Source organism: Bos indicus x Bos taurus, chromosome 13, assembly GCF_003369695.1.
Source record: "Bos indicus x Bos taurus breed Angus x Brahman F1 hybrid chromosome 13, Bos_hybrid_MaternalHap_v2.0, whole genome shotgun sequence".
NCBI lineage: Eukaryota > Metazoa > Chordata > Mammalia > Artiodactyla > Bovidae > Bos > Bos indicus x Bos taurus.
This window is the reverse complement of record NC_040088.1, coordinates 12,061,558-12,087,167: the sequence shown is the minus strand read 5'-3', so window position 1 is coordinate 12,087,167 and position 25,610 is coordinate 12,061,558. Positions and strand designations below refer to the sequence as shown.

At 45.8% G+C, this 25,610-nt stretch overlaps 1 protein-coding gene across 10 annotated transcripts in view; it reads right to left on the bottom strand.

The window, feature by feature from the left end:
* Positions 1-25,610, bottom strand: part of PTPRT (protein tyrosine phosphatase, receptor type T) — a 1,160,479-nt gene that overhangs the window by 692,753 nt on the left and 442,116 nt on the right. For all 10 annotated transcript variants that reach the window (XM_027558515.1, XM_027558516.1, XM_027558518.1 and 7 more), the window contains exons 5-6: positions 23,371-23,486; positions 7,615-7,789 (exon numbers count right to left, since the gene is read on the bottom strand). In XM_027558515.1, the coding sequence (XP_027414316.1) occupies positions 7,615-7,789; positions 23,371-23,486 (291 nt within the window). The remainder of the gene's footprint in view (positions 1-7,614; positions 7,790-23,370; positions 23,487-25,610) is intronic.

Sequence of the window (25,610 nt, the reverse complement as noted above, 5' to 3'; positions counted from 1 at the left end):
CATACAGCTCCCAGTTCCCCTCTGCCTCTGAAGACTGGCAGAGAACAGATATGGATGCTCGGAGTCTGATTAGGAAGGCAACTTTGCTCCAGTGCTCTCCAAGCTGAATGCTCAGAGTGGTTGCTGTCTTTGTTTCTTCTCTGGGTATGTAGTGGTCCCCCTGGGCTGCTCTCACTGATGGGACAGGAGGCAGCAGCCTTGGTCACCTCAGAAGGCTAAAGATGCTTTCCCGAATTGCATTAGCTGTTCTACCCTTTGTATATATTTTCTCAGCTCACACCTGATTACAGGGTCTATCATATTGGATTTTCTAAGAAATGTGGTATAGAAGAAAGAACAGGATCTATTTGGCACAGGCAGGCATGGGCTGGAATCCCAACTCTGCCACATATAAGCTGTGTGGCCTTGGGATGGTTGCCTAACCTCTCTGATCCTCCATGCCCTCATCTGTAAAAGGGGGGATGCTACAGCACATGTACCGTATGGCTACTTACAGGCTTAGTAAGATAGTATAGTAGGCGCCTGACCCAACTGGAAGGCCATGCGTTATTAAGTCTGCATGATTCTTCCTACTCGACCGTGACTTATCACACTACTTGACACATGGTTGGGGTTCCATAAGCTCTTAACAATAAGGACAAGTCAACTATTCTAGTCTAGTAATCTTTAAGCCACAGGCTGTAAACTCAAAGGCCTACAGGAGCAAGCCTAGTGAGGTGAGCAAGGTGGGCCAAGCCAGGGCAAGGGTGAACTGTGGAGCGTCCCGGGACAGGGCAGCCATACCAGCCCACTGCTGCCATCCTAAAATGCAGGCTCAGTGTGGCCAAACTGACGCAACTGCAAGAAGAATTTAAGGAGTGGAACAAAATGTTAAAAGAAAAAAAAGACAATGCAACCAAGTAAAGCATCTCTGCAACCAACTTGGACCAGTGGGCTGTGTTTGGTGACCCCAATCGCATTCCCTAATGTTGTTCCAGAGAAAAGAGACCTTAAGGTGATTAAGTTTAAATTACCATAGAACAAGAAGCAGAACAAGGAAAAGTAGCCAGTGTATTGATATTTGATCAATATCTCCTTGAATACAGTAAAATATGATTATCGATAATTACAGATATAACTATTGTTGTTCAGTCGCCAAGTCGTGTCCAACTCTTTGCGACCCCACGGACTGCAGTACACCGGGTTTCCCTGTCCTTCACTGTCTCCTGGAGTTTGCTCAAATTCATGTCCATAGAGTCCATGATGCTATTTAACCATCTCATCCTCTGCCACCCTCTTCTCCTTTTGCCTTCAATCTTTCCCAGCATCAGGGTCCAAAAAAGGCGGGAATGGCAAACCACTCCCATATTCTTACTGTGAGAACCCCAGGAACATGAACAGTACGAAAAAGCGGAGATATGACTTGGTGGGTGTCTATTTTGTACTATTGTTATTGCTAAGTCACTTCAGTCGTGTCCGACTCTGTGCAACCCCATAGATGGCAGCCCACCAGGCTTCCCCGTCCCTGGGATTCTCCAGGCAAGAACACTGGAGTGGGTTGCCATTTCCTTCTCCAATGCATGAAAGTGAAAAGTGAAAGAAGTCACTCGGTCGTGTCCAACCCTCAGTGACCCCATGGACTGCAGCCTTCCAGGCTCCTTCATCCATGCGATTTTCCAGGCAAGAGTACTGGAGTGGGGTGCCATTGTCTTCTCCGATTTTGTACTAAGAGCTATACATATATTTTTTCCCTCTAATAAGGATCCAACTAGCTATATCTGTGCCCACTGAACAGATGAGGAACCTGAGGCTCGAAGCGAACATGTAATTTCCCTGAAGACACAGAGACCTGGGGCCAGGTCTGAGATTGAAACTTGGGATGCTGACATCCATACACAAAATCTATACTCTTGACCCTGCCCAACTACCTTGATAGAAAGTCACAAGGGACTTAAATCCGAACATCTGACTCTCAGCATCAGTACTGGATTTCTTTGAAGAACTAATCTGTACATTGATAATAAATTCTGAAACCATGGTAGGTTGTTAAATGGAGTTAGAAGACAAATTTTAAAAAACCATCACCAACAAAATTTTTATGAGTTAGAAAATTGTCATCAAGACCACATCTGCATATTTGAGGAAACCTAAGCCCTTGGGATAAGCTAAAATACCTTGAAATCAAAGACTTTAGGAAACCCAGAAACAGACAGCAAATTAGTGCATTTATGAGCAGTGGTCTGGAACAGGTAGGTTGAGGGGCCAGATTGTCAATTGAGTGAAACCTCAATTACAGAGTAATCTAATGTATACCCAGATACATTATCACAACTCAATAAACAGCTCTTTGGAATGAAGTAATTCCAATTTGCTTGCATTTTAATCTGTGTGTTGCCCTGAAAATTTTGTATTGCCTACACTCAAATGAGGTGGTGTTTTCTGAAGCACTGATGCTCACAGTCCCAGGACAGTAAACGAGCCACAAACCAGCCATAAACACACCTGCCTAGGGAGAGACAGAGACAGAAGTGGAGACAGAGGTCCCCGCCCTCCACAGCTTGGCCCAGCACAAGCACCTGCCACAGACAGCATCAGAGGGACCTCCGGCTCCTGGCACCCTCGGGAGCTGAGGGGTCCTATGACCTCCCAACCCCTGCATGGCCTGAGTTCCAAATGAGTGATGCCAGGCGGAGTGGGCCCATGAGGTCCGGAGGCCGAGCACAAGCAGGACCAGAAACTTTTCCTTTGGTCCAGATCCCTGGCTCACTGGTGGTGGATAGAGGAGGAATCTGGGGAGACTGATGTGGTGGGAACTCCAGGACCCAAATGTTCCCAAGCCTACATGTTGGGCCCCATTTAAAAAAAAAATGTAAAAAATGCTGGCTGTGCTGTGCAGCAGGTGGGATCTTATTTCCCCGACCAGGGACTGCATCTGTGCCCCTGCAGGGTAAGCACAGAGCCCTAACCACTGGACCACCAGGGAAATCCTGTGACCCCCACTTTAATATTCCCTCCTGTATATTCTGCACATGAGGGAAGCACCCATCCCCACTCTGCATAGGAAGCCTCAAAGGATCTCTGCAGGGCCACAGATACGGGAACAAGATTGTGACCTGGACAAGTGTCCTGCCCCATCTACCTCAGTTCGGTTCAGTTCAGTCACTCACTGGTGTCCTATTCTTCATGACCCCATGCACTGTAGCACGTCAGGCTTCCCTGTCCATCACCAACTCCTGGAGCTTGCTCAAACTCATGTCCATCAAGTCGGTGATGCCATCCGAACATCTCATCCTCTGTCACCCCCTTCTCTTCCTGCCTTCAATCTTTCCCAGCATCAGGGTCTTTACCAATGAGTCAGTTCTTCCCATCAGGTGGCCAAAGTATTGGAGCTTCAGCATCAGTCCTTCCAATGAATATTCAGGGCTGATTTCCTTTAGGATGGACTGGTTGGATCTCCATCCAGTCCCTTGGACTCTCAAGAGTCTTCTCCAGCACCACAGTTCAAAAGCATCAATTCTTTGGTGCTCAGCCTTCTTGATGGTCCAACTCTCACATCCACACATGACTACTGGGAAAACTATAGCTTTGACTATACAGATCTCTGTCAGCAAAGTGATGTCTCTGCTTTTTAATACGCTGTCTAGGTTTGTCATTGCTTTTCTTCCAAGGAGCAAGTGTCTTTAATTTCATGGCTGCAGTCACCATTCACAGTGATTTGGGGCTTACCATCCACAGTGAGCCTAAGAAAATAAAATCAGGGATCGAACCCAGGTCCCCTGCATTGGAAGTACAGTCTTAGCCACTGGACCATGAGGGAAGTCCTGTGTGTGTGTCTGTGTGTGTGTATGCGTGTGTGTGTAGGGAAGGGTTAAATCCATTTCTGGAATCTGGCAGTTGGTATCCCACTCCAGACAGGAAGGGAACTCAGGAGCGTGATGCATGAGTTAAAAACAAAAGTTAGCAATAGGTCAAGGGACCCCTGCTATGAGCCCAGCCTGCTGTCTGGATGTTTTTGACACTGTTCAGGACACGATGCTGCCAGATGCTGACAAGGCCACAAGCCTCGGGCCCTCCAGGTGAGGCCTAAATAGCATGATCCAGCCCCTGGGCCAACCCCCGCTCTGCCCCTAAGGACCTGTCTCTGTGTCTCAACCTGGCTGTGGATGTTCCTACAGCTGTAAAATGAATTAAAATAAAACCAAGGTGCAGAGCCACAGTCAGGACTAAATAAGATCATGAATGTAAAGGGACTTCTACATTCAAGGGGTCTAGTTTCTAGCTGACCCCCAAGTGAATGTAAAGAGAGAAGAAGTGCAACAGGGAAGAAAAACAGGCACTAAGAAAATGCGATATTCCATTAAGGATTCCAATAAGGTGCAACAAAACAGGATCCATCACCAGGAGCACAAACCTAACTTCACCCACGGTGAAGGAGACTTCTGAAGAAGGTCACCCAGTGCACCCCTTAAAATGGACCGGTGAGGGCTACAGGGGAGGGGGCAGAGCAGATCCACAGCTCCTGGATTGTATCAGGGTACTACCCCCTCCAGGCTGAACTCAAGCCCAAGGAACACAGCCAGCAAAGGACAAACCACAGCCCCAGGACACCCTGCCACCCCTTCAAACAAAAGCCATGATGCTTCACCATGGAAACCACATCCTTTGTCCAAGAGGCCTCTGCATTTGGCCCCACACCTCCTTCTTCACACCTGGGGACCTAAGGAAAGACGAAATGGAGTGTCTGACTCCATTTGTCTGCATGTGAACAGTTCAGAGCCTGACACTAGCCCCAGTAGTCATTCATCCAATCCACTCATTACTAACACTGTGCCAGGCACGGCAAGGTGCTAGTGAGACCAGGACAACAGGAGACAACACAGTCCATTCTCAGGATGGGGAGGGAAGCTTCCATTGCTGTGTGGGATATCACCATACAACAGGTATAGAGAGTGTCCAGAAAGCACAGCTCAGAAGTAACATATTCACTGACTACAGGAAAGGCCACTTTATCACATAGATCAACCTTCAGTTCAGTTCAGTTCAGTTCAGTCACTCAGTCATGTCCAACTTTTTGCGACCCCATGAATCGCAGCACACCAGGCCTCCCTGTCCATCACCAACTCCCGGAGTTCACTCAGACTCACATCCATCGAGTCAGTGATGCCATCCAGCCATCTCATCCTCTGTCGTCCCCTTCTCCTCCTGCCCCCAATCCCTCCCAGCATCAGTCTTTTCCAATGAGTCAACTCTTCGCATGAGGTGGCCAAAGTACTGGAGTTTCAGCTTTAGCATCATTCCTTCCAAAGAAATCCCAGGGCTGATCTCCTTCAGAATGGACTGGTTGGATTTCCCTGCAGTCCAAGGGACTCTCAAGAGTCTTCTCCAACACCACAGTTCAAAAGCATCAATTCATCGGCGCTTAGCTTTCTTCACAGTCCAACTCGCACATCCATACATGACCACTGGAAAAACCATAGCCTTGACTAGACAGACCTTTGTTGGCAAAGTAATGTCTCTGCTTTTGAATATGCTATCTAGGTTGGTCATAACTTTCCTTCCGAGGAGTAAGCGTCTTTTAATTTCATGGCTGCAGTCACCATCTGCAGTGATTTTGGAGCCCAAGAAAATAAAGTCTGACATTGTTTCCACTGTTTCGCCATCTATTTTCCATGAAGTGATGGGACCAGATGCCATGATCTTCGTTTTCTAAGTGTTGAGCTTTAAGCCAACTTTTTCACTCTCCACTTTCACTTTCATCAAGAGGCTTTTTAGTTCCTCTTCACTTTCTGCCATAGAGCACCAAAAAGTCAAGAAACGAGCCTAACGGGATCAAAATGATAGTTTCTTTGATATATATTGGCACTCAATGTAAACTAGTTTAAAGATGATTTTTTCCTGTTAGTTGTTCTGTTCATAACTACTCAATTTGTTGATCTTCAACTTAAGTGTTCACAGAATTCCAATGATGAGATGAATTCCTGCTGAGGCCAATAACTCATTCACTGATCCACCACTCAACAAATATTTTAAGGTTGAGTCGAATGAAATGACTGATCATGCAGGGCAAAACCATGGAACGCTGGTGATCTCAGATGGCTTGGCATGCTCAGCATGCATGCCAGGCACTCTGTGAAGCTTAGGGGGCTGACTGTGAACCATGAAACACAAGGAAGATGGCCCAAACTCCGCTGAGCTTATATCCTAAAGGGGGACACAAAACTGCCAAGAAAATGAAGAAAAATATAGAATTTGGAAATGTGAAGAGTGGAAAAGAAACAAAGCAATGTGATAGAATGTGACCATGAGAATGGCAGGGAGCTAGGAGAGGGTAATTCTCTCAGAGAAGATGGCATGTTGACAGTCAAGCTGAGATCTGATGAATGACAAAGGGGCAGCCATGTGAATATCCATCTGGAATCAGGACAGCACAGCAGAGAGAATCTCAGATGGCAGACTCACCCAGGAAAGGTAATCATTACATAGGCGGGCAAAGAGAGGTCAAGGTTCCACACCAACCCACCCTTTGACCAAGGGAACCAACTCAGGAGACTTCTCAGGGGTTGAACAACGCTTCTATCTTCAAACACACTGGGTATCATTCTGCAGCTAGCATTAACATGAACAGCTCCACTGTTTCATTCACTAAATTACGTTATATTAAAATTTTACCCGGTGAACATAACGCTGGAAAATGAGAGCATCCATACACTGCTGGTTTCCAGTATAAGCTGTCAACCTTCTTTTTTTCAAAAGCAATATTGCAACACAAAGAAAAATCCATAAAGATGCTCATATTCTCTGGCCTAACAACTCTACCTCTAGGGAATTTATCCAAGGAAATAATCTGGTTTAGTAGAATAAAAATATTCTCTTCGGAAGAACTCAATTGAGGTGTTAATTGCTGCACGCACAAAGGAAAGATAAAAACAAAAACACCTGGAATTATCTAAATGATGACAGAGATTTTTAAAAATAGGATGATTGTGATGAACTTGATGAAATAGCACACAACCATTAAGCACTGTAACAAAGATTATGGAGTCTTTTTAAAATGAATGGAATATCCGGCTCCTTGAAAGAGCAGAAAAGGGACAATGTACATATTTTCATGGAAAAACACATCAAAGATTCCTCAAGGTGAACAAGAAAACTGGGAAAAAATTGATTCAAAGTCAGTAGGGTGGGGGTTATTTATTTCAAAAGTCCTTCTAAAATATTGTCACGATATCGAGTTTTCAATAAAATATCCCTTAGAAACAATTGTTTTCTTGATCACTGTAACAGAATGCCACCCAAGCACAAGGACATTGGCTCACTCTAAATTTAAATGCAAAAAAAAAAAAAAAAGCCAAATTTGGAGATGCCTTCCATGTCATCCATCCCATAAGCTTTCATGTACAGATCTTACATCTAAGACTCAACTTTGAATGACAGTGAAATATTGCATGATTTTACAGTAACTTTATTTATTTTTTTTTTTGAAGTGGGTTGATGGGGAGAATTTAAAGCTGTTTCATTCTATGGAATGAGTGAAGGAACCACAGATAAGAAAACAGCAGTCTTAGCTCTTCCCACCATGCAAGCTTGGGGCCAAAGGATCCCTATGAGACCAACCACGTGGGTGGCGGCACTCACCTTTCACGATCAGCTCAGCGTAGTTGGACACACCGGAGCCACCGTCAGAGCGGATCACACAGCGATACTTGCTCACGCTCCGCTGGGTCGTGTCTGCCACACTGACTGTTGCCGAGAAACGCCTGTGGTTGACCACACGGGTGACCATGAGAGCCGTGTCCCTTCCATTCCATTGCTGCAGGACAGAGGAAAGGAGGGAGAAATCATAGTATCACAGGCTCCCAGCGTGGAAGCTCCACCCACCCCCACACCCCCGGGGCCCATGACTTTCCATAATGAGTCTCCATTGCTGGTATCGGTAGGTGACATGATTCAAGAATAAACTTTGCTAGGGAGCTGATGTGAGAGGGCAGCTGCCTGCCCATAGGAAGAGAGGGCACAGCCCCTTCTAAACACCTTGGCTCCTTGCTCATCTGCATATAAGGTTGGCACTTAGCCCTTTAAACTTCCTCCCATTTTTGTTCATCTCTTAAGCAAAACCCACAGGGTATCCCCAAGAGCAGACTCAGGTAAGTCAGTGAAAACATAGCCCACAAAGTGGCAATAAACAGCTGGCATGCTGGTACCCCAGCCACAGGTCCTGCGTGCCCCCTACGTGGACCAATCTGTCCCCCAGGCACAGTGTGGATGGGGGCTTTTCAACACCTCTCCTCCTTGGCATATGCTGCTTCCACTGCCTGAAGCCTCCTGTCTGCCTGGAGATACTCTCGCTGCCTTTAAGCCCAGGTGCAGCTCGTTGGCATCTCCAGTAAGTGCCCTTGACTGTCACACCACCTTCTCGAAAGCTCCTCACTCTACTATGTATGGTGCAAGCTTGCCATGCAATTTTTCCAACAAATGTTCCCCTCAATAGACTGTGAGCTGCCCAAGGGCAGGACTTTGGTCTTTTCATCTCCAGCACCATGCCCTGATGCCTCTTGACTTAATAAACATTTCTAGAATCAACATTTTTAATCCAACATTTTTGTCTTTACAATCCTGAATCTTAGATGTGATATTCTGGGTATGAAAAAGTCCCTGTTTCACAGTAGCAAGTTACAATAACTACTAGGAAAAGAAGTGCAAGTGAATACCATTTGTGCAAACTCAGGCAGGCAACTTCATTTCTCTGGCCTTCAGCTCCTCCTTTAAACCATGGCTCTGATACTGGGGCTTGCTTCATGGAGTTATCGTGACAAATAAATGAGAAGGCATGGAAAACATTTGACCTGAAGCATATTCTGGTGTCAGTGGAGCTCTCTAAATCAAGGGTCCCCAACCTCTGGGATCTAATGCCCGATGATCTGAAGTGAAACTGATCTAATAATAATAGAAATAGAGTGCACAATAGCTGGAATGAGCTTGGATCATCCTGAAACCACACCCCCAGCCCCAAGGTCTGTGGAAAAACTTGCTTTTCACAAAACTAGTCGTTGGTGCCTAAAAGCTGGGGGATCGCTGCTCTAAATTAACCATGAAATTAGAGGTGAAGTGGAGTAAAGTGGATAACAGTCCTTCAAAGATGTCTATGTTCTAATCCTTAGAGCCTGCAGATACTTCACTTTACATAGTAAAAGGGACACTGAAGATGTGATTACGGATGTTGAGATGGAGAGAGATTCCGAATCAAACAAAAGGACTTATATGCAAAAGAGGAAGGCTGGATGGTCAAAGTCAGAGAAAGAGACGTGGCTACAGAGGCAGAGGTCAGAGTGGTGCGACCTCCTTAAGATGAAGGAAGGAACCATGAGCCAAGGAATGCAGGGCGGGGTGGCCCCCAGAAACTGGGAAAGGTAAGGGGAGAGATTCTCCCCTGGAACCTCCAGAAGGAGCACAGCCCACTGACACCTTGATTTTAGCCCATAAGACCCATTTCTGACTTCTGATCTCCACAACTGTAAAGTAATACGCTTCCATTGTTTCAATCCACTCAGTTTGCAGAACTTGTTACATCAGTCATAAGGAATTAACACAAACAGCAAAGGACTCATTAAGTGCAAAAATATTAATTTTTTCAAGTTTAAATCTTATGTTGATGTCTCGTCCAGGATTATTTCACTTTTCTTCTTAATGATGTCAGATTCCAGCGAGGATTAAGTGCATCCCCTTGAACCATTTACATTTTTTCTGTTTAGCTCCTGAAACCACCAGGCTTTCTCCCATGGAAGAATAAGAAATTGTGGGTTGTCTTATAAAATCTCTGGAAAAACAGGCCTTTTGATAATCACATTTGTCATATTGGGAGCAGGCAACAGCCGGACAGGGACGAGCTGAGGGCCCAGAGCCATGAAAGGCAACAGCGCTGTGATGGACCCGGGCAAGGAGCCGTGGAGGTGAGGTTCAGAGAGATGAGCCCACACGCAAGGGCAAGCAGAGGCTCAAGGTCAAGGCGACTGAGCAGTCACCCAGGAGGAGCCCTGAGGCAGAGATCGCAAAGGGTTCCAGAAGACCAGGGATGGTGAGAGGCTCAGAGGCCAGAATGCTGGGGCAACACAGAGAAGGGATTTAAAGCAGAGAGGATGAGTAAGAAGCACAAGTACCAGCCACCATCAGCCCCAGACAGAGGCAGAGAAGAAAAGGGGAGAAAACAAAGGGAAATTTTATTGTGCAGGAAAGGACTCAGAAACCTCAGCCCCCAGGCAATGGATAGGTTTGAGTGGACGCAAGTGGGATGCCAAAAGCCTGAAGTGGACCACAGCCCGGAGACAAGGGGAGAGAGTAAAGCCTTCCAGCCATGACATTAAATGCCATGTAAGTGCACAGGGATTCAGATGCTGGGATGCTCAGAAAGAGCAGGACAGTGAGGGGAAGTCAAAGTCCTGGGAAAAGCCAGAGAGGTGCAGGACACAGATGGTGCACGCTGAAGCCTGTGGAAAATTCTACGAAACCCTTAGGCCCATGTTACCGCTTCATCTTGTTGGAAGTCTTCTTTTGCCGCCTCTAATATTTTTCATCCATAAGTACACCCTTCCTCCCAAAGTTCCAGGCACGCCTCTTCTTGTGGCAAGTGTTGGAGACCTATATCTGTTATAAAATGAATCATCTTCTAGTCGATGACTCAACTGAATCAATTTCCCAGTGGGCACTCAAAACAGTGTCTTAGGTTGGGTTCCCCAGACAGAAGCATGGTCTGGGGGCACTGGCTCGTAAAGCATACTTTGCTCTATTCTACCCACCACCTTCCTATCTCTGCCTCTTCCGCCAGTACTCTATACGAGCATACATGCTAAGCCGCTTCAGTCGTGCCCGACTCTCTGTGACCCCATGGACTGTAGCCTGCCAGGCTCCTCTGTCTGTGGGATTCTTCAGGCAAGAATACTGGAGTGGGTTGCCATGCCCTCCTCCCATAGGGTCTCTGGAAAGCCCATGAGCCACTGCCTTGAGATTTGCTGGTTGTCTGCTCCTGAGTCTATGTTCAAAAAGTTTTTTAAAAAGAGAGAGACTAGGAACTGATTTCCATAGAACGCTGACAACATGGGAAGCTCAAGCACCCCTGCAATAACACACTGCTTCCTCTAAAAAGTCAATATATCCCCTGTGAATAAAGTTCCATAACAGAGTTTGGTAAATATTTTGTTCAAAGCATGGGATTCGTCTGAGTGTTTATTAGGTAGAAGTCACATTAACATACATAACTGAATGCTCAGTCTGCGTCAGGTGTTGTGTTAAGTGGCCTATGCTTAATCCACCTAAAGTTCCTAGGAGAAGTCCTTTTCAAATGGTGGGGCACAGACTAACAGCATCAGTGTGACCTGGGAACCTGGGAGAAATGTTCATTTTAATGAGAATTCGAGGGCTGCTATACATTTGTGGAGGCTGTTTATTGGGGTTGGTAATCTGAGTTGTCTTTTCCCTTTCCCTCATTCTATTATTAATCACACTGGAAATGTACTCATTATTTAACAAAACAGAAAATAAGAGTGTGTGGAGTGTGGAAGGTATAATTTCTGCCCAGAAGAATTTATAGGCCAGGGCTAAGATTCCAACAAAACAGCAAAAAGGGCAAAACATAAACATAAAGTCAAGTATTAAAATAGCATCCTTCAAGGAAGAAAACATGGTCAGCAGAGAATGAGCAATGCTCTTAGAATAATCTAGAGTGGTGGTTCTCCAAGGATGGTGCCCAGACTCACTGCATTAGCAGCCCTTGGAACTTGCTAGAAATGCAAATTTTCTGTCCCCACACTGGACCTAATAAACCAGGAACACTATGAGGGTGGGGGAAGGACACTTTTGCTTTCAAAAACCCTCTGGGTGATTCTGATGCATGATAAGGCATGAAATAAGTCCTAAGAATATTGCTATTTCTCAAATGAGGAAACTGAGGCAGAGAGAGGTCAAATGGCATGATTTAGAATTGTTGTCATTGTTCAGTCACTACATTGTGTCTGAATCTTTGCAACCCCATGGACTGCAGCACGCCAGGCCTCCCTGTCCATCACCAACTCTCGGAGTCTACTCAAACTCATGTCCATTGACTCGGTGGTGCCATCCAACCATCTCATCCTCTATTGTCCCCTTCTCCTCCTGCCTTCAATCTTTCCCAGCATCAGGGTCTTTTCAAATGAGTCAGTTCTTTGCATCAGATGGCCCAAGTATTGGAGTTTCAGCATCAGTCCTTCCAATGAATATTCAGGACTGATTTCCTTTAGGATGGACTGGTTGGATCTCCTTGCAGTCCAATAAGTTGGAGTCTTCTCCAACACCACAGTTCAAAAGCATCAATTCTTTGGCGCTCAGCTTTTTTTTTAATAGTCCAACTCTCACATCCATACATGACTACTGGAAAAACCACAGCTTTGACTAGATGGACCTTTGTTGGCAAAGTAATGTCTCTGCTTTTTAATATGCTGTCTAGGTTGATCATAGTTTTTCTCCCAAGGAGCAAGCACCTTTTAATTTCATGGCTGCAGTCATTGTCCGCAGTGATTTTGGAGTCCAAGAAAATAAAATCTGTCACTGCTTCCATTTTCCCCCATCTATTTGCCATGACATGATGGGACCAGATGCCATGATCATAGTTTTTTGAATGATTTAAAATAGTACTTTTCATATTAATGTGCATACAGGCCACCTAGGGAATCTCATTAAAATGCAGACTCTGATTCCTCGAGTCTGTGAATTACTTGACATAATTCATTTTTTAAAATTTATTTATTTGGCTGAGCTGGGTCTTGGTTGCAGCACAAAGGATCTTTAGTCTGGGCGGGCAGGGTCTAGTTTCCTCACCGGGAATCGAACCCTGGCCCACTGCAATGGGAGTGTGGAGTCTTAACCACTGGACCACCATGAAAATCCCTTGATATGCTTCACTTCCAGCAAGTTTCCAAGTCTTGTCGATGATGCTGGTCCCTGAACCATAGGACGACGAACAAAACCTTACAAGACTCTGCGGAATGATGCTGGAGTTAGGATGTGGACCCAAGTGATCAGATTCTAGACACTGAGGCCTTATTCACATCGGCCAGCTGCTGGCCAGTACATGACAGTGCACACTTAGCCTGCGACACTGTGAGGAGGGTAGTGTTCAGTGCTGCAGAAACTCATTTGCTTGTTTAAAGAACATCACATGCCATCCTGCAGGAAAGTACTGCCCCACCACATACAGTTTGGGAACCAATGTGATAGATACCTAGCTTTCTAGAAACCTTGGGAGTCTCAAAGTCAGAAATATCTGTGTGGGGAGGAGCAAAACATCTTCCTGAATTCCTGGTTAGCAGACTTTCTGGATATATTATTAAGGGACACCATAGCCAATGTGCTACCAGTCTGGGGTTTTCTTACCCCAACTCTATCAGTCTAAAGCAGTGGCTCTCAAATGTTAGCATACGTAAGAATCACCTCCAAGGTGACTCAGTAGGTCAGGAGTGAGGCTAGACATTCTGCACTTAATTTTCAAAAAAATTTGTTTTTGGCTGTGCTGGGTCATCTTTGCTGCACCTAGACTTTCTCTAGTTGTGGCACGCAGGCTTCTCATTGCTGTGGCTTCTCTTAAAGAGGAGCACGGGCTCCGGGCATGTGGACTCATTAGTTGTGGGCTTAGTTGCTCTGTGGCAAGTGGAATCTTCCCGGATCAGGGATCAAACCCGTGTCCCCTGTACTGGCAGATGGATCCTTAACCACTGGACCACCAGGGAAGTCCGAGCTAATCTGCATTTATAACAAGTTCCAGAGTGACGCTGAGTCTGCTGGCCTTGTCCTACATCTCCAAGACTTGAAGGCTAATGTCATCTTAAGTCCCTCATTGTTAAGCAAGGGTCCAAATAATACCACGAAACATGTAAACATTCCTTAAATCCAGGCCACTTCCTGAGGTTGAGCGACTGGTCACCACACCAAAGATGTCGAGCCAGGGACCACGGGTGTGGCACCCCAATCCAGACACTGCTCTATTGGCAAAGCAGCAGTCGTGACCACAGGTGGACAAAATCCACCTGGAGAAGAGTTACCTTTTCCTTTGCCCAAAGGCTGTCTGCCTGCTATATTCCTTGGGGCTGCACATGCCCAGACAGGGAAGCTTTTTCCAATCTATCCACCCAGGAGGGCACGTGTGTTCTAAGCTGAACAAAGGCATTTTTGTAGGCTCACTGGTAGTCCTGCTTAATCCCATTTTTATACCCATGTCTCTCCCATGGTGGCAACAATTCCTTTAGAAATCATTTTCCCTTTCGCCTCTTCCATCTGTTTCTCTTTTAAAACAATTCGAATTCCACCTTCCCTTAGTTTGTTTTGTGTTACATGGAATAAGTCGGTTTGTTCTGAGAGCACAGACTCTGCAAGAGCAGGGGTTGCAAAGGCCTAAATTGGAACATTTCTGACCCGGTGGCATTTGTACATCCTGTCACACCCAGGCGAAAACCCCTCTATCTTCAGGAACTATCTAGAAAGGAAGACAAGAAAAGCACCTGAAAAGCCAGGGAGACTCTGCTGTTTTCATATCACCTGATTAGCTATCAAGGTAGCTATAATGGCCTTGCCATTCTGCAATTCCCCATCGTCTCTGCTCCTGTGTCAGGACATTATTCTCTTCACAAAGAGATAAGACACAGCCTGCAAAAACGGCTATCATTATTACAGGGAGTGCATGCAGGCTTGCAATTGATTTATAATCGGCAGAAGTGGAAACATTACTGTCTTTAATAAGAGGAAACTGTGCAACTGACATTATGCCTGTCTTACAGGAGGTATTCTAACACTCAGATCCTGGAAGCCTCCTGTGTGCTGATTTGAGCTCCTAGAGCCGTGAGTGCGTGCAAACACCCATGTAAAATGAGGCCACCATTTCCAGTTGAAAATTACTCCAATTGCTCCAGAAATCTCCTGGCTAGAAAATATTTAGGTGAAATTCCCACAATTCATTCGTGATGAAAATTCTTTTCTAGTCACACTGCTTGCTTCAATAGCATGACATTTAGCAACTTGCTAAAATCTGGCCCATTGATTCTCTTAAGACCATATTTGTACCTCTTTGGAAATCTCTACAGAATAGCTTTTGATTATTCTTTATTAAAAGTTAAAAGAAATTGAAGTGGACATAAATCATTTTTGATTAGCTATGTTCAAGACCTCCCAAGGGACCACTGCACGCGTGGCTGACTGCCCAGTTCAGGTTGATTTCTGGGTTCGGAGTTCCTGCAGCGGCAGGAAGGTCCTGGCAGAAGCCCCACAGGGATCCGTCAGCCCTGAACAAAGAGGATGAGCCGGTGGTGAAGGGTCTGTGCACGGGCTATCGCCCTGGGTGGCCTGATGGCCCTTTGATTATTTTCGGTTCACCTTTCTGAACTCTGCTCACAGGCCACTTCTTCTGAGGGTGCTTCTCTGAGACTCATAGTACTCCCACCCCTCCCTACTCCCTACCCCCTCAGCAGACTCTTTCACCCCCTGGGAACCTCGTCACATGTGTGATGAAACATTTAAGTCCGTGACTAGTTGCTTAACGTCTGTCTCCACTGTTGAAAGGAAAGTTCCCTGAGGGCAAGAAGCAGGCCCACCACTCTTCCTCCCAGCGCCCGTGTGCCAGGGCAGGGGTGAGCTGGCTCAAATCCCGATGTACATAAATAGGGAGTGGGCCGAGGGAAAATACTGAAGACAAGATATCAGGAATTAAAGGAGCAGGGACTCCCCTGGTGGTCCAGTGGCTAAGACTCCATGCTCCCAGTGCAGAGGGCCCAGGTTGGATCCTTGGTACCACAGGGAACCAGATCCCACATGCCACAACTAAAAAAAGATCTCACAAGCTTCAGTGAAGACTGAAGAGTCCACAAGCCACAACTAAGCCCCAGGGAAGTCAAAAAAAAAAAATATATATATATATATATATATATATTTAAAAGGTGCTTTCGTAAGTAAAGGAGCAAAGAACACACATGAGAAGGGACATTTCCAGGTCAGAGTTGCCTCCAGTCGTCAGAGATGAGTTGCACAGGATGGAGGAAGGTAAGGACCATGCATCTGGTGCAGAGGAACCTAAGAGAACCCAACCCCATGCAGATCCAAACCCCAGCTAGATGTCCATCTCCTAAGTCACCCTAAAGGAACTTGAATTAAAGTCTGGGGGCCCTGCAGGTGAAAAGGAGGAAAGAGCGAGCTTGTGGCTATGGTGCCATGACTCTGTAGACACACTAAAACCCATACAGGTGTAGACTCATTGAGCTTTATGGCTTGTAAATTAGATCTCAAAGGTAATAATAAAAGACTAGGGTTTCCTAAGTGTGGGGATCCCAAGCGATGGCACAGACTGGCTGTGTGTAAACCCCACCCAGATCCACCCCACATCATCTTCCCACCAGGACTTGGGGGTGTGGGTGGGGGACAAGGGAAACTGTTGCAGACATGAAACTCATGCTGCCTACCGGGGGATGAGTAACAGAGTCCTTGGTCTCTGACCCAAGAGTCTTGTGTCTTCTGCCAGCATCCCCACAATGGGCAGGCTAACTCATGAGCCTGCAATGACCTTTCATAGTTGCGGACAGATGATGGGACCAAGAGGGCAGGAAAATTTTCAAGGAGGAAGCAGTCAGCATCATCAAATGCTGAAAGAAAAGCCAAGTATAGGGAATAATAAAAATAACGATGGAGGAGCAGGGGAGGAGGTAGCCCTTCAGGGAGTGGGAAAAACAGGTTTACAGGAAGAATCTGCTGCAGAGGACTGACATGCCTGCTTATCTCATCAGCTCCGGGGTGCTGCTACCGCGCCGATGGCTTCATAGGGCAGGAGCCTCTTCTGCCAGATTAGGGTCTGCTCCCCGTAACAATGCCCGTGATTTGTCCAAATATGTATGTGCCCCTCCTGTGATCTGTGCAGAAGCTCTGGATGCTTGGCCTCATTTCTGAGACTCTTCAGATATTATTTGCCATATGAATTCCAATGGAGTGAATCCTTTGCAGGGAGGCCTGCAAGTCCCCCTTGCTGTGGGGCTGACAGGCCCTGCCCCAGAGCCCCTGAGAAGTGTGTGGATCTCACAGGCCACAGTCTTCTACAAAGACCAGGCAACACACAAAAATACTTCTAAACCTCTACCACCTTAATGAACAGTTATCCAGCGTGGTGGTGATGGTTGGAGGAGGCTAGGGTAACTGAACCCGTATCCCCAATGGGGACCACTGCCGCCGCTTCTGTTGGCGTGTGTGTGCGTGTGCGTGTGGTCTCAGTCGCTCAGTCGTGTCCGACTCTTTGCAACCCCACGGACTACAGCCCACCAGGCTCCTCCATCTATGGGACTGCCCAGGCAAAAGTACTGGAGTGGGTTGCCATTCCCTTCTCCAGGGAAATCTTTCTGACCCAGAGATCGAACCTGCATCTCCTATACCTCCTGCATCTGCTGGCCTAACTACCCCTAATTCTGTTATGTCCTGTGAAGGCTCCTACTATCCTTAGAATATTCTGTACCTAGTAAAAGGTGGTCATCTTTCCCTCCTTTAACAGCATTTTTTTTTTTTCTGTTAACATCAGTTACCTATATTTATTTTAGAATATTTGGATGAGACAGAAAAGATTAAAGATGAAAGTAGGGACTTCCCTGGTGATCCAGTAACGAAGACCCCAAGCTCCTAATGCAGGGGCCCAGGTTCGATCCCTGGTCAGAGAACTAGATCTCACATGCTGAAACTAAGAGTTCCCACATGCCACAGCAAAGACTGAGGATCCTGTGTGCTGCAACTGAGACCAGGTGCAGCCAAACAAAATTATTACAAAAAAATTCATCATCCATCATCACAATCAATCATTAAGTATTCTGATACGTGTTTTATAGTGTTATATGTGTGCATTTATACAGGTATGTATAAAACTATGTAAATATGTGCGTACATGTGGTTGCTTTTTGATACAGAATTAATCTGTTGGGCATACTGTTTTATAGCTTGCTATTTTCACTAAAATGTACATTGTGAGAATGGCATTAACTATGCTTCCATAGCCTGGCCCATTTGCTTGACCAGCCCCTTTTGTTGGGACATTTAGGTTGTTTTCGATTTTTCATCCTGTAGAACACACTTGCAGATAAATTTTTTCTCTGTCTTTGGTTATTTTTTAGGTAAATTCCCCAAAGTGGAATTACTTGCTGGAAGAATATGTACATTTAAAGGTGTTAGATAGCTCCTGCCAAATTACTTTCCAAAAAAAGATGTACCAGGTACATTTTCATGGTGCTACACTGATAATACTGTCACTATGGTTCCACTTAGTTTCACTCTGAATATTGTCCTTTTTTTCCCCCTTTTTTCAAAAGAGTTCCCCAAACTGTAGGCTGCTTCACTTACTAGACATTCCACTCAGGATGCACACTGTTTATTTGCTTGAAAACAAAAATGCTTAAAAATTCACAAGTTTGAATTCCTTAGGCCAACACACCACATAAGGAATCAGTGAATTATGAATGAGGCTCTTGCACCAGAGACAGTGGCACTTCATGCTTCACCTGAGGAAGAAATCATCCCAGAACAAGATGAGCTTGTTTATAACTTTCAGTTCAGTCACTCAGTCGTGTCTGACTCCTTTCGACCCCATGGAATGCGGCACACCAGGCTTCCCTGCCCATCACCAACTCCTGGAGCCTTCTCAAACTCCTGTCCATTGAGTTGGAGATACCATCCAACCGTCTCATCCTCTGTCGCCCTCTTCTCCTCCCGCCTTCAATCTTTCCCAACATCAGGGTCTTTTCTAATGAGTTGGCTCATCACATCAGGTGGCCAAAGTATTGGAGCTTCAGTATCAGCCCTTCCAATGAATATTCAAGACTGATTTCTTTTAGGATGGACTGGTTTGATCTCTTTGCTGTCCAAGGGACTCTCAAGAGTCTTCTCCAACACCAGAGTTCAAAGTCATCGGCGCTCAGCTTTTTTGACGGTCCAACTCTCACATCCATACACGACTACTGGAAGAACTGTAGCTTTGACTAGACGGACCTTTGTCGGCAAAGTAACGTCTCTGCTTTTTAATATGCTGTCTACGTTGGTCACAGCTTTTCTTCCAAGGAGCAAGCGTCTTTTAATTTCATGGCTTTAATTAGCTTTTATCTGCTTTTTCCCAGATTTTATTTATTTGTGCCTGTGCTGGGTCTTCATGCTGCACATGGACTACTCTCTAGTTGCAGCGAATGGGCTTCTCACTGTGGAGGCTTCTCCTGTTGCAGAGCACAGGCTCTAGGCGTATGGGCTCAGCAGCTGTGGTACACAGACTTAGTTGCTCTGTGGCACGTGGAATCTTCTTGGACCAAGGATCGAATCTGTGTCCCCTGCATTGGCAGGTGGATTCTTAACCACTAGACCACCAGGGAAGTCCATGTATACACATTTCTGGATAAGCCTGTCTGTCTATTTTTATGCAGAAAGTGAGTGAAGTCGCTCAGTCGTGTCCAACTCTGCAACCCCATGGACTATAGCCTACCAGGCTCCTCCCTCCATGGGATTCTCCAGGCAAGAGTGCTGGAATGTATTGCCATTGCCTTCTCCAGGGGATCTTCCCAACCCAGGGATCAAACCCGGGTCTCCCACATTCCAGGCAGATGCTTTAACCTCTGAGCCACCAGGGAAACCCATTTTCATGCAGAAATGAACACCATGAAAACTGGCACCAGCAGACAGGGTCTTCTAAGGAGTATACTGGCTTCCCTGGTGGCTCAGCAGTCAAGAATCTGCCTGCCAATGCAGGAGCCATCCCTGGGTCAGGAAGATCCCCTGGAGAAAGAAACGGCTACCCACTCCAGTATTCTTGTCTGGAGAATACCATGTACAGAGGAGCCTGGCAGGCTACAGTCCGTGGGGTTGCAGAGTCGGACGTGACTTAGTGACTAAACAACAGCAAGGAATATATTAAGTTTCCAGATGGGTCAAAATAGGTGTGTGGGTAGTCTTCCTTTTTAATTTACTAAATTATAATCTGAAAGCCCTTAGGGACAAGCAGACTATAGATTCCTGTTCTATAGAAAAGGCAAGCATTCTCTACAACAGGCCACAGGGATCTACCCCCTAATTCTGATTCCAACAAGTGCTCCCTAACCAGTGCCAGGAAGAAGGGCCACTAACATACTCTTTTGAGAATAAAGTCACTACCTTATCTCCCAACTTAAAACTGGCAGTTAAAAAAAGTCCATGTTCAGTGATTTAGTGATTGGTCAGCTTATCTTGGCGCTACAGCAAGAAATAACATTATTGAAAAACACACCAGCTGCAGGTGTCCTGTGGACTCTCGGCCACAAAGTGGCTGTTTCACTCACTCTGGAGATTCTCAGGCTGAACCGCCCCAGCCCTGGGAATAGAACAGAACTTTGGCAAGTCTGCAGGCTGGTCCTCTAGATGGTGGAATAAATCCAAAGCAGTATTTCATGAGAAATCTGCCACTGCCTTAGCCCGCCCGTCTCAGATCAGGGCTGCGACTGTCCCCTGGGTGGCAGGTGTCATGACAGGCATTTCATACATAATAGGAAGACGTTAACCTACTTCCAACTATACCACTGTTGCATGTAAGCCGGGACTTAACTGGCCTAGTGGGCGTTTTGCCAGACAGCACAGCGTAAGCCGTCTACCTCCCAATATTTCCTGAAATATAGACGAGAGAGACAACATTTCTGGTGGTTTCCTACTTATGGAAGCTATTCACTCTCCAGAAACATATGAAGTAGCCCAGAATGCAGATGGATCAGGGGCCTCTCCCATATTACACTGCCCACCCCATCTCCCCCTTCAATGACCACTCCTAAGATTGCCTTTTTAAGAAATTTTATGCATTATTTATTTAATTTTTGGCTGCCCTGGGTCTTCGTGGCTGTGCGTGGGCTTTCTCTCGTTGCGGCGAGTGGGGAGGTGCTCCCTAGTTGTGGTGCGCGGGCTTCTCATCGCGTTGGCTTCTCTTGTTCCCGAGCCCAGGCTCTAGCACATGGGCTTTGGCAGTTGCACCACGTGGGCTCTAGAGCACAGGGGCTCAGTAGTTGTGGTGCATGGGCTTAGCTGCTCCACAGCATGTGGAATCTTCCTGGACCAGGGATCGAACTTATGTCCCCTGCATTGGCAGGCAGGTTCTTAACCACTGGGCCACCAGAGAAGTCCCCCCAAACTGCTTTTAACCCAGAGCATCATTATGGAAAACAAGCCTATGAATCACTTGTGCGCTCTTCGTAAGACTGCGGTGGAAAATGTTGTTCCCTACATCACACGCTGCTTTCTTTATGAGGACTCCTGGGAACAATTCCTGTCTGGCTTCCGTGTGAACAACAGCTAGAATTTCTGGAGCAATTGGTTTGTGTTTATCTCAGGGACAATGTGAACAGTGTAGCTGCCAAGCTTTCCTTCTTCTGTCGGTGGCCGTGGTCCTGTGGGCTCTGCCTGTGACTCACCAGAAGCAGCAGACGTACAGAAATGCAGGGCTTTTTTGCATCTGATCAGCTCCCAAGTGTTATTTTCCTCCTGCCTTGTGTTGCCTCACTTTTAATTTATGCTATCTTGTTATGCTTTATGTTCTACTGTAAGCCACCTGAAAAGCGTTCTGTGAAATAAGGTTTGGTTTACAATGAAAAGTAGATAAAAAAGATGTAGAAGAGTTCTAAACCTTGTGTTTCTGTCTATTTTCTTCAAAAGTTGATTACATTCTGCTTGAACATCCTTCCACTGTTAGACTCAAGGTTTGGAGCACACAACACTCAGAACTGTAGCAATAACATTCATAAAATAATTGGAAAGCCCAAATACAGATGCTGAATGTACTATGACTGTCTCTTCTTATTCTCATGACCCAACTGAGGCAACGCCATTGAAATGACAGAGCTTCCTGGGAGCCTAATGCATTTAATACTAACTATAATGAATAAATAGCATTACTTAATCCTTGAGTGACACATGGACGTTTCCTGTGCTATCCTGTGGTCTGCATACAGCCCTAGGAAGCAGGAGGAAGAGGCATTATTATTTACTGCTATTTTTATTCTACTTTACTGCTAAGAAGCAAGAAATAAATCCACAGATGTGCTTTCTCTGCCCAGGGATCTTCCAACTGCAGGAAATGGGCTCAAAAGCAAGAAGAGAAATGACACTATGAACTCCCATCAAAATGTGCTGGGAGTGAGTTAAGGACCAACATCCAAAATGTCAGTAAGAAGGGATGATAGAGATCTTTAAGTATACGAAGTTTGAGGTCATGGGAGTCAGCTTCTTTGGAGCCATATTCCTCATTCCTTGAATGGGAGGCGATGACTTCAAAGAGCTGCACTCTCCCATAGGACTCTCTGCAAGGTCAGAAATGTTCTCTGTATGTGTCCAACATGGTAGCCATGAGAACAGGTGGCTCTCATGCACTTGAAATGTGACCAGTGTAGCTAAGCATCTGAGTTCTGAATTGGAGGTATTTTAATTGATTTAAATTTAAATAGCCATAGTAGGTTAAACAAGGTTGCAGGGTACATGATCAATATAGCAAAGTCAATGGTATTTCTATATATACTAGTAATGAAAAATCAGAAACTGGGTTTTCTAGAAGTCTTCTACAGTAAGTAGCATCAAAAATGGGACATACTTAGGGATAAGTCTGACTAAAGATATACAAGACCTGGATACTGAAAATTACAAAACCTTGCTTGGTGGAATTACTAGAGATCTTAATAAGTAAAGAAATATACCATGTTCATGGTGACAAGTTTCGTATTGTTAAGATGTCAGTTTTCCCCAAAGTGATCTACAGATTCAATGCAATAAACCCCCATCAAAACCCTAACAGGATTTTTTTGTAGAAACTGACAAAAAAGTTGTATGGAAATGCAAATGTACTTAGCATCTAAAATATTCAGTTTGCCTCAACCCCGGAAATCTGGGCTTAAGGGACAAAGTTTGTTAGAAGTTTGTTTGTTTTTTTAACGTCTTTATTGAATTTATTAAAATACTGCTTTTATGTTTTGGGGGTTTTGGCCACAAAGCATGTGAGATCTCAGCTTCCTGACCAGGGATCAAACCCACACCTCCTGCATTGGAAGGTGTAAGTCTTAACCGCTGGACCACCAGGGGAGTCCCCTCGGGAGAAGTTTGGAAAGGTCATAATTGTAAATTCTTGTTCTGGCACTTTTATACTTGTAGCCCCAGTTTCTCCGTCTGCAAAATGGGAATACTGATGCCTACATAACAGAATTAGCAAACAAATTTAACAAGATCATGGATGCAGAGTATCATCCAAGGAGCAGAGGCATATGAAAAACACCCTTTCCCTTCCGCACCAAGCCCTTCCTCACAGTACACATTTTCTTCCCTTCCCAAAGGGTTGCACAGGTGTGAGCAGGTGCCCCCCCCCATCCTTACCTGGAGCCAAAGTTTGTCGTGCTGAGACCACTTTCCGCCAGCAATGCACTGAAAAGTGGCGTTCTGCCCCACGTTCACTTCAACATTTTGGAGCCGCAGAAAATGAGGTGCTTTTCCTAAGAGAGAAGCCAAAAAGCAGATGAAGACAGAGTTCGACAGCCTGACTGCTTTCCTGTCAGTGGATGGCAGCTCAGGATGGACACTGGGTGGGCACATTTGTGCTTGGGAGATGGCCTGGCTCAGTGAAGAGCTACTGTGGATTGATTACTTACAATGGGCCAGGTACTGTTCTAAGACATTTACATGCATCACCTTACTCAAAACTCACAGAAAATCCACAAGGTGGGCAGTAACTCCATTTTAGGAATAAGAAAATTAATGCTCTGAAGGGTTATGGGATCCGGCATGGTCAGACAGCCAGAAACTAGGGGAGGCAAGACAGGAGTCCAGGTCTCTGAGAGCCTCAAAATCCGTATTATTAGCTTCTGGGCAAAACTGTCATGTTTGGAAGAGGAAGTTGGAAGAGTGGAGGGCTCACCCGAGAAGACACCTCCCTGTCGCCTAGGTAAGCAGAAAGAAAAAAATGTAAAGTGAACACCTTTGCCCCTGAGACCCCACAACACCTGGCCTTGGTGATGATGCTGATACTGAGGACAATGGTGGGGGTAGGGGAGCAAAGAGAAGAGGAGGGAAAGAGGAGGAGAACACCAATGGCCTTCACTCACTCGCGGCTTAGTATTCGCCTGGTGTCACGTGCCGTGTCTACATTCAATAACTCATTTAACCCAATGCAGTTGGTGATGGTATTATCTCTGCTTTACAGTGAATGAACCAAGGCATAGAGAATTCAAGACCTGTTCAGAGTGTGCACTCTTTATGGTAACTCAGGATGGGATGGAGATAGGGCATTTATTCCAAGGACTTGAGAAAGGACTTTCAAATGAATCTCATGATGTCCCTGGGCAATCGATTCTAGAAATAAACATGTGTTTTATGTTGGACAACTCAGGCTCATCTCTTTTCTTGTTTGTGGAGAGAGGTCCACACCTATGCAAGCTCTCCAAAGACGGGTGGATTGACAATCTAGGTCTAGAAGAATGAGTTTCTTCATCAAGGCACAAAAGTGCCAAGGATCCCTGTCACATCAACTAAATCACGATGAACCAATCAGCGAACAGCTCTGGAATGTGATCAAATGGAGACTTCTTAAGAGGATCAAGGAGGCTCAATGAAGGCCCCTGGCTATCTTTCCAGAAGGATTCAAATACCCAGACAGACAAGCAATAATAATACACCATTTACTGAAAGCTCCTACAATGCTAGGTATGGTGGTGTTTCACATGTGTTACTGAAGTTAACGTCATAACATTCCTAAAGTAGACTACTATTACTTCTCTTTCAGAGACGCAGAAACCAAGGCTCGCCAAGTTCAATTTGTCCAATGCTACATGGCATGGACGACAGGAACAGAATTCAGTCCGTGCCTGTTTTAGCCCCAGATTTCACCATTTAACCAGCACATTCTCTTGGCCTTGTGGGCAGCAAGAGTTCAGTGACATCACCTGGAGTCTAGGGTTCAAAGAAAGAGCTCCCAGGCAAAGCTGTGCTGATTCTCCAGGTTCTTCTCATTGCTCTGGAATATTCTATCATGAGAGATCCCTCTCCGTGGCATTCGTCCCCGTGGTCTTCACACTTTGAACTATCTGCTCCATAACGTGTGTCACTATCTGCAATGCTCAACACAGGCCAAAGACCTTGGTGTGATCAGGCAGACCTCCTGTGTGAAAACATACACCTGCTGCTCAGGCTTTCAAACGAAGTGACAACAGCTCAGAGTCCCCCTCGTGCCACCCCCCAGGGCCCCCCGACTAGATGGCGTCAAGAGTCCAAGGCGCAGGGAAGCCCTCCCACGAGTTTCTCAGAGCTGAGGATCTGTGCATCTAGTCACCCTGACAAATGTCATGCTGCTTTGATTGTCTGAAATGGCTTCCTTTTCACTCTCCTGGATAATTTTGTAATGTTATTTTTAGAACTATCAGTTTAAGCCAATTCTTAAGTGGGAATAGTGTGAACCTTGTAAGCCCCGTTTATGTCACTGGTTTGAAGGCAGGAGGAACATCTACTCCATGGCAGGGAGGAGGTGTGGAGTCTTAGTGCCTGTGTTATGAGGCTTTGTGTTGGGTTTTTCAAAGGGAGGTCTCCCCCTACCCTTGGGGACCCAGGGCAAATGGTTAAACCTC